Here is a 9,634-nt window from a genome sequence, read left to right as displayed (position 1 = left end):
TCATGTTGGAAATCCATAAAAGAATTAATTTCAATTGAATATAAGATATTAAATAGATTTGCCTATAGTTTTCTAATGGAAAAAGATTACATATTGAAAGTGGGAACGAAAAATTGCAAAGCTTTAAGCTTTGTCATGCTCTAATAATTCTTTCCAATTTCAGTTTCATAGATAAGATATGTCCACTAAGGGTTTGTTTGGGATCCACTTATTTTGCTAAAACTGAAAACTTTTTGCTAAAAGTACTGTAAATAAAGATAAAAGTATAGTGTGACCTATGAATAGTACCAAAAAGTGCAATGGGGTCCAAAAATAATAGCAAAAATAAACTGAATAGTAAAATAAGCTGACAAATTTCATCATGCCAAATGCACACTAAGCACTACCTTTTATTCAAGTTTGAAGACTAATAATTCAAGGAAATTTTTTTTTGAAGTGGTATTGATACGGTATAAAAGAAGATTATATATATATATATATATATATATATATATATATATATATATATATATATATATGTATGTATATGTATTAATAAACATATATTTTATCGTCAACGTAAAATGAGTCGAAGAAAATTGAAAATCGTTTTTCATCACTCCTTTATGCCTTCATCCTTTTATTTATTTATTTATTTATGGTGCTACCAACACCCCCACCACACACACCAATTATCTCCTCTATCATCACACCACCAAAGCTACCACTATTACCACATTATTGTTGCCGACACCACCACACCACCGCCATACCTCTTCTATTTTTGCCATCACAACTTTTGATTCTATGAAAAATATTATTGATTTTCTATTCCAAGTTAACAACATAAAATATCATTTTAGGTAATTTTAAAAGTTGCATCCAAACATATGAAACCAAATAATTTTTTTTCGAAAAAAATGTTATCAGATAAAATGTACAATTAGTTATAATGTAGGAAGGTGTTAGTTTTAATTATACTCTACTTGCCAAACCAGAAGGATGGTATCTTAAAAAAACGATATTCTCTACAACCAAGTGAGATGAAGGAAGAAACATTCTTAAACTACCTCTGCTGGCAAGATGGGTACTCTTCTCACTTTGTTGTTGCTGCTTTTGAGCTGTAGGAATCGCTAATGTTCTGCTCTCACAGTAACCTACAAAATAAATTACAAGTTAGTCAAATAACTAAACATGAACAGTTAATAAACTAATGACGAAGGACTTAATATGAAAAATTCTTAGGTTCTAAGATGATACAGTGATACACACCCCTTGAAAATTAATAGAACATGTTAAAATAAAACCTGCCTCAGTACCAATGTTATGAATCAATTAGCTTCATTATTATGAACACATCCTTTTCACTATATAAGAATTGGAATTACTTGTACAGAATTCATAAACCCGACAAGCCCTTTTATAAAGGTCTCTAATGGCCTTATTATTACTCCCTACTACAGTGCTCGCTACATTAATTACTCAGAACAACTATCTATAAGTGATAAGTCTGCATCGTTAAGAAAGGATTCTTTGAATTTAAATGCATATCAGCCTCAACTAGTCAATTATAAGTCACTTAAGTCATATTTTTGAGTGGACTAAAATGCACCAAAATCAAATCTTTTAGTCAATTAAACACATCCGTATTCACTCAAAGGTTTTACTTTCACAAATTTGAGCCACTAAAATTGAATTGTCTTATCAGCAACCAGATCACACATTGCAGGAGAGGGGATTAATGAACCATGTAGAATAACCACTTGCCAGAGGTTGGATCTGACATTAATGATAATGCCACAAAATGCTGATACCATCATATTATTTCATATATTATTATATAGACGTTGTTGTAGAAAGATATTCTTTATACGTATGTCGGTATAATTATCATAAAAAAATAAGTTACGGTTAGCTCAATTGGTAAAGATTCATGTCATTGAACAAGAGATATGAGAATTGAACTTGGTCTATAGCAAAAATTAATTAGTGTATTAGCCTGATAATAAAAACAATCATCATCAAGGGGACGTCATAGACTCATAGATTGAAATTCTATCATATATATATATATATATAAAGAAATAATATAAAAAAATAATAATAATTGGGTATCAAGGAAAGCCATTTGGAATTGGATTTGAGGCTGATAAACAAGCTCATGGAATACATTTCTTCGCTGTACCTTAGCACTTCGGCCCGGAAGAAGATAGGCTGCTTGGGGAATGTTATAGAAGTAGTACAACGAGCTTGGGCTTAGGCTTGGCCTGATACTCAACCCAACTACAGTCCAAAAGAGACAGAAGAACCTTGGGCCAATATGATCTGTTGAAGAAGAATTAATTTTCATCAACAAAAGTTAAGGTCCTCTCATTTTCAGAAACTATGCATTTTCGTCCATTTTATGGTTAAAATTTTATTGTTTAGATTTAACTGTAATTAACATGATAGACATTTAAATTTTACATTTGTAAAGCCTAATATGAATTATGAAATTGACAAATTTTGAAATAAGATAGGACCTTCCACTCAGAAAAGATAACATTGTATTATATTAGTCAATATAAATGTGTGTGAAATTAATTTAAGAATTTAAAGTACAAAATTTAAGGAATTGTACCTAAAAATTTTTCATTTTATCATTCATTATAGTCTTTATAAAACATCACTACAAGGTTTTTTTTGTTTGTTTATTTTTTTTTTTCAATTAAGACTCCAATGTTTCTTTACGTTTTAATTTGAGGTTCTTATCATTACAGTGTGAAGTAGAAAATAAAATAAGCTAGATTATACCCACCGTGGGACTTTATTTTTGAAGGGTACTCATAGAATGCTCAATTTAATATTATCATTATCATTAGATTCTCAAAAAAAATATTATTACTAAAATTTTAAAAAATTAACCTAAAGGACATGTTTTCTTTTAATCTTGAAAAAAATATTTAGGATAAATTACTTCATTGAGTTATTGGGCAAATTTCAATTTAGTCTATTTATTTATTGTGATAATTTAGTACTAAACTTTCAAATCAAGTTGATTACTTATAGAAAACTAGAAATCACTTTAACATTAAATTTCTTTTATAGATGGATATTCATCTTGGAGTTTGAGCAAATTCCACTTTTTTTTTTCTATTCCGTGTTCACACACACGAATAGCAAAAACATGTATTTCACACCCAAAACTTATATTTGGGGTCCAAGGAAAATATTTTATTAGACAAGATAAAGCAACTTAAGAGATGCAAAGTAAGCCGATGAAAAATGAAGTTTTGTAAGTCACAAGAAGTTGTTTTCTTTAAAATATGGTGTTATAGACTTACCGTAGCTCGGTAGCTGGACAAAAGAATGAAGATAAATATAGATTTGAGACTAAGATGCGGAAAAACTTTGATTTCTCATACCAAGCAATCTTTCATTAAAGGAAAATTTCAAAATTCTAGGACTACAACTTTTGCCACAACTTTACCGATATTGTTAGTTGTGAATGATGGATCTATATATAAGTCCACAACTTCACTACTTATAACTCGTTATGTAAATAAATTATAATAGAATTGTGGTCCGAGCATTACTTTAAATTAAAACTAAAACAAGCCAAAAAGAACCTTAAGGAGGCACTTTTACCTCTAGTATTTCAACCACAAGCCTTTTTTTCTTTTTTTGGATAAGACCACAAACTTCTTTGTAACGGGAATAAATGCAAGCCAATTTAATACATTTCTTTGTCACCATTAATAGTTGTCAAAGTTTTCAACTGCCTTCAATAAAAAAAAACAAAAAGTTATCAACTGCCCCCACTAAAAACTTACCTTTAATGTATATGAATGGCGCCATAAAGTTTTGTCATTGCCATGCCCTGGTTTTCACATTTTATTTTATTTATTTATGGACTATGTTATATCATGTGGATCAATTTGATGTTACCATATGATATATATGGTCCGTTTAGATAGAACTTATTTTGCTGAAATTAAAAACTAAAAACACTGTAGCAAAATAATTTTTAAACGTGTGAATAGTGCTGTAAGACCCATTTTTAATGAAAAAGTTGCTGAAATGAAATTTGTGAGTCTCATAAACAGTACACAGTGCACTGTTCACAGTTGAATTGGTTAAAAGTTGCGGCTACTGTTCATGAACAGTGCATAAACAGTAGCCGTAACACCCATTTTTGTGCAGAAGCAGAAAAAAAAAAGAAAAAAAAAGAAGAGAAAATGCAGACGCATATAAGTAGGATCCAAACGCCACCATAGAGTCAAAGTTGAGATATACGGATAAGCGATCGTTTATAAAAAAAAAAATAATAATAATAAGCAATCGAATGAGTAAAGCAGCAAACCATTTTAAGATTTCTCAAACTAGTCCACCCAAAATGAAAAAGGTTTAACATTGGCCAATAAACAGGGATATTGATCAAACAGTGTGTAAATTTAAAATGGAACCCAAGAAAAAAAGTTCATACAACATTCAAATAAAGGTGTTGCGATTAAATGTCTAATTTGTAAGTTGTAACAAAATGATTTCTTCCAAAAACCTAGTTGATTTATAATTCCTCCCCTCCCCCCTCATTTGGACCAGCCACTTGATTTTTTATTCTATATATATATATATATATATATATATATATATTTATCTCTGTTCCATACACACCAATGGTTCAAATATACCGGATAATTTCATAGAATAATTCCATAATATAACCCCCCAAAGTGTTAATTAGGAGCTAATTTTGAATATGATACATACATAAGAATTTGTGAAATTTTTCACTACACACCCTTGGTGCGATGGTCAGTCCACAAGTATAAGTACTTGTGGGGTGTGGGGAGTAAGGGCCGAGGTTCAAGTCTCCAGGCGGGAGCTTCACACACATATACACTTAGATTATGTTAAAGTAGAAATTCTATCTTGTATATATATAAAGAATATGTGAAATTCAATTATTCATCATGTAATAATTTCTATTAAATTTTAAAATAAGAAGATGTTGTGCCAAAAGTTCTGTAATTTAACAAGTTGACACCTCTTGATATTTCCAACGAAAATATTTAGGGTTAAAACTCTCTTTTCCATTGCAATTATCAAATTATTGGAGGAAAAAAAAAAAGGTAGATGGTAATTATCTCTGCATAGTGGGAAAGAGAAAGTTAAGGTTCCTCTCTATTGGCATAAGAATTTTGCTAATGTGTGTTCTAAGGGTATACAATAATTAATTATTTTTAAATTTTTTTTTTAAGAATTAAAAAAATATTAACAACTTTTTTAATTTTTAAAATTTTTTTACCAAAAATGGACGGTGAACCGACCCTTAGCACAATACTAAAGTAGTTCAGAGGAGATGCTTCCCTGACAAACTTGAGTAATTGACAAGGTCAATGTTTTGTTGTGACCACTGACCACCCCAGAACATGCTGCTATTGTACAAGTTTGGACTGAGTCCATATGGTGGCTATATCTTACTAATTATATGTAAACCTAAGAAAAATCAGCCCAAACTATTTAAAATGCCCAATTTGCTGCTTTACTTTCACTAAAGTCACCATGATTTAAAGAAACTTAAACCCACAAAATAAGATTAAAAATCCAACAGTTGATGGTATAATTGAGACTGGGTCCCTTTACCTTTAACAAACAAGAAATGAGCCCAACGTGGTATAGAAATAGAAACAAAATAATAATATTAAACAAAGACAAGGTCATAGAAAGTCAAGCTATTATGTGTGTCTCAAGCAACTTTATTAATAAACCCATCAACAGGAAAAGTTCCTGTTACTGCTTGATGTAAAGGGTAAGACACAGTTTCTGAATTATCCTCTCTCTGACTCTCTTGCAGTCAGCATTTAGGTTTTTGCTAGCTAAGCCATGGGAAGGGCTCCATGTTGTGACAAAGCTAATGTGAAGAAAGGGCCATGGTCTCCAGAAGAAGATGCAACTCTCAAGAGCTATCTTCAGAATCATGGAACTGGGGGAAATTGGATGACTTTGCCTACAAGAGCTGGTTTCTTTCTTGTTTTTCTCTTTTTTTTTTTTTTTCTTTTTTATTATTATTATTATTTTTTTTCAGTTTTACAAGGTACCCATTTGGCTAAAAGATGAAAAAAAAAACATGAAATAAATGGTCTACTTTGTTTTTAGGCCAATTTGTTTGGTAAGCTTTCCATCAAATAATGACAATTCATTTACATGTTTTTTCTACTCAAAAGGTAGTCAATGAGTTTATTTGGTTTTTGCTAATGAAGGCTTATATTCAAGTTTGAAGTAGCATGATAAAAAATGAGGTTGTAATTAGTCATTGTTTTATATAAGGAGTTCATGTTCGTCAGTTCTATAGTTTTGCATCAAAAAGAAGATCAAGGAAGGATATTTTTGTATGTTTTTAAGCTAATTAATTCGTCCAATCCCAATTTCCTTAACTTTGAAGTAGCATGATAAAAAAAAAAAAAGGTAATTAGTCATTGTATTATATTGGAGTTCATTATTTCTCATTTTTCAAAGCCTTTGACAGATATATATGCGTGATAACTTTTATAAAATAATTACTTTTGTTCATAATTTCGTATTTTTTTGCCATTTCAATTCTCCTATGCAATGAATTTCTTCAACAAAAAGTTTTATATATATAAAACCCCCTCGCATGAACCCTTTGCTTTGAGTATACCGTGCAAAATTTCACTAATCCCTCCATTTTCATAGTGCAAGTAAAATTTGATCTCATCCATATTGTTTAACTGTGTGCCCAAACTAGAAAATTGCACCCAATATTAATTTATCAAATGATATACCTAGCTAAATTCTTTGTATTTTAGCCCCAATTTACAAATCTTCACCATATCAGGGCTAAGGCGATGTGGCAAGAGTTGCCGTCTACGATGGCTCAATTATCTCAGGCCGGACATCAAGCATGGAGGTTTCACTGAAGAGGAAGACAACACTATCTGTACCCTCTATAGCCAAATGGGAAGTAGGCAAGTTTATCTACCCCTCCACATTTTCTTTTGGTGACTAATAATAAGTTCTTTTTTATTTTTTTTGATAAGATCAAGTTCATAAACTATGTCAATTTATTGTATACACTATTTTTTTTGAAAGCATATACTTTTTTTTTTTTATGTATTATGCTTATATAATCTTAACGTTCATTTAATTACTTTCATATTTTATATTGAGTTCAACTTTCAACGTTCATTTAATTAAGTAGATATAATACATTAGGAAATAACATAAAATAAAAGTGTTTGTCGTGGAATTTTATACACTTCTCTTAAGTTATTATTTTCTTACTTAAAATGTTGTTTAGGTGGTCTTTCATTGCATCTCAACTGCCTGGAAGAACAGACAATGAGGTCAAGAACCATTGGAATACCAAATTGAAGAAGAAGAAGCTATTGACAATAAACAATGAGATAAGCCCCCCCAACAATCCAACTCTATATGGCTCAACACCAACAACATCACTGCAGACTTGTGTCCCAAAAGCTGAAACTTATAGTTTTGGTATTTCAGCTTCACAATCTCAAAACCACACCGATGTTATTCCTCGTCTATCCACTAAGTTTAATAGCTTAAGTTCGGATCCAATTCCACTATATTGCCCGGGACTCATCGATGTTTCAGAAGTTGGTGCAAGTTCAAAGAACAGTACTTGTGCTGTTTCATTGTCTCAAGAAAGTTCATGCATTTCAAATTCCTATTCAATTGGTTTGGTCACGAGTGTCTCAATGGCTGGAAATGTTGAGGTCGAAGATTCTAAGGCTTTAGTGGATTTCAGCTTTGGATCTCCTTATGGTCTAGGCAATAACTTATATATGGCTGATTTTACATATCCTGAATATTGAGCGTGGCTCAATATTGTTGAGGGTGTTATTATAGACCAGTACTAGTGAGAAAGCTAGTGCAACCTCAATTTGTCTTTAAGATGTAGGCAATTAAGATTTAAGAATAGTGTTAGCTAATATAAAGCTCAAATTCTTGTAACTAAAGGCCATGTTTTAGGAACATGTAATGTAAATCAAATTTCAATTCAAGTAAAAGAGTAAAATATTTAGAGAGAGAGATAAACAAGTTAACAATGGTGCTTGTTTGTGTGGGGTCTCAATGACAATGTCATGGTGGGGTCTCGGAGATTTGGTTTATTTACTTTGTCTAAGAACGGCAGGAGATACCATCAGCATATATGTATGCTTGTTTCTTGCTGGCTAGTGATCACGAAAGTTGCATGGAGTTGTGCCTAATCCAAATCTGAAAGCTCAAAATGTCCCTATCAATCAGTAACAATAAAAGATTCTCTCCCTCTCTTCTGCTTTACAATGATCCACATAGTAGAGAGAGAGAGAGAAAGATCTTACAAGTACATAATTTCTGTTATGTGTGTTTTAGTTAGATCAATTAATAAAAAATTTTATCATTGAATAAGAGATTTGAGTTCAAATCTTACCTATACAAAAAATCAATCAATGTCTTTACCTAATTATAAGACCAATCATTGTAAAGTCGATGCTTATAGTTTAAATTCTATTGTATCTAGGGAAAAACATACATAATGAATTGCATATTTTTGAAATTCAAAAACATTCCATGCATCATATGAACATGCATGTCTTAAGGGGAAATATCAATTATCTTCTTCCACCAATAATGCAATTATACTATGGTCGATGGTATTCAATGCGGAAATATCAATTGGAACACCGGTATAGGTATATGCTGGTCAGTAAAAAATTTAACATAATATATATATATATATATATATTTTTTTTATCTAGATATGAAATTCAATAATGACAATGATATTTTGTAAATGTATATTATAATTGTGTTTGAATATAAAATTATATATTTTAGTATAAGGCATTTATCTTGTGTTTGTATATAAAACTATATATTCTATCATTTAAAAAATATATAATGTAATAAGATTTTAATGAATATTTTAAATAAATAGTAGAATTTAAATTTAATTAGAAAATATATTAGGTTAATGACATGTAAAATTGTAAGACTTCAAAAGCTTGTGTGACATAGTATTATAAGGTCAACTAAAAGTCAAATATTTTTAATTTATAATATATTATAAATTAACCTGTAATACATGAAAAATGTTAATAAATTTCTTCATATATAGTATATATTCAATTAATAACTACTCAAATTAGAGAACTCTTATAAAACAATATAGCTAATTTAATTAATTTTTTAAGAGAAAATATCAAACTTAATTTAATTACATTTTGTTTAGTGTTGGGTAATAGAATGGTGAGTTCCAATGAGTATAAATTGACAAAGATTAGTAATATTTATAACTCTAAAACCCAAATTTATATATATATATATTTATATATATATATATATATATATATATATATATATATATATATTACACCAATGTTGTGAAAAATTATGAAGTTTTGAAAACTCACAAGACAACATTAAAAATATTCAATAAAAAGTCTTTTTTAAATGAATATTTTATATTAATAGTAGAATTTAAATTTAATTAGAAATATATTAGGTTAATGACATGTAAAATTGTAAGGCTTCAAAAGCTTGTGTGACATAGTATTATGAGGTCGACTAAAAGTTAAATATTTTTAATTTATAATATATTATAGATTACATGAAAAAAGTTAATAAATTTCTTCATATATAGTATATA

At 29.6% G+C, this 9,634-nt stretch overlaps 1 protein-coding gene across 1 annotated transcript; it reads left to right on the top strand.

Annotated features, from left to right (window-relative positions):
- Positions 1-5,728: 5,728 nt before the first annotated feature.
- LOC142621782 (myb-related protein 330-like) lies at positions 5,729-8,054 on the top strand. Its single transcript, XM_075795146.1, has 3 exons — positions 5,729-5,980; positions 6,818-6,947; positions 7,280-8,054. Exons 1-3 carry the CDS (start codon positions 5,845-5,847, stop codon positions 7,815-7,817), a joined length of 804 nt encoding a protein of 267 aa, XP_075651261.1. The 5' UTR covers positions 5,729-5,844; the 3' UTR covers positions 7,818-8,054.
- The last annotated feature ends 1,580 nt before the right edge of the window (positions 8,055-9,634 follow it).

This window comes from Castanea sativa, chromosome 1, assembly GCF_040712315.1.
Source record: "Castanea sativa cultivar Marrone di Chiusa Pesio chromosome 1, ASM4071231v1".
Classification (NCBI taxonomy): Eukaryota; Viridiplantae; Streptophyta; class Magnoliopsida; order Fagales; family Fagaceae; genus Castanea; species Castanea sativa.
This window is presented reverse-complemented; position numbering and strand designations above follow the sequence as displayed.

Bases quoted from the DNA above. Each gene is read 5' to 3' on its own strand.
- LOC142621782 (XM_075795146.1), top strand. From the start codon at position 5,845: ATGGGAAGGGCTCCATGTTGTGACAAAGCTAATGTGAAGAAAGGGCCA. The intron at 5,981-6,817 runs GTTTCTTTCTTG...TCACCATATCAG, and splicing joins GACTTTGCCTACAAGAGCTG to GGCTAAGGCGATGTGGCAAG. The intron at 6,948-7,279 runs GCAAGTTTATCT...AATGTTGTTTAG, and splicing joins TATAGCCAAATGGGAAGTAG to GTGGTCTTTCATTGCATCTC.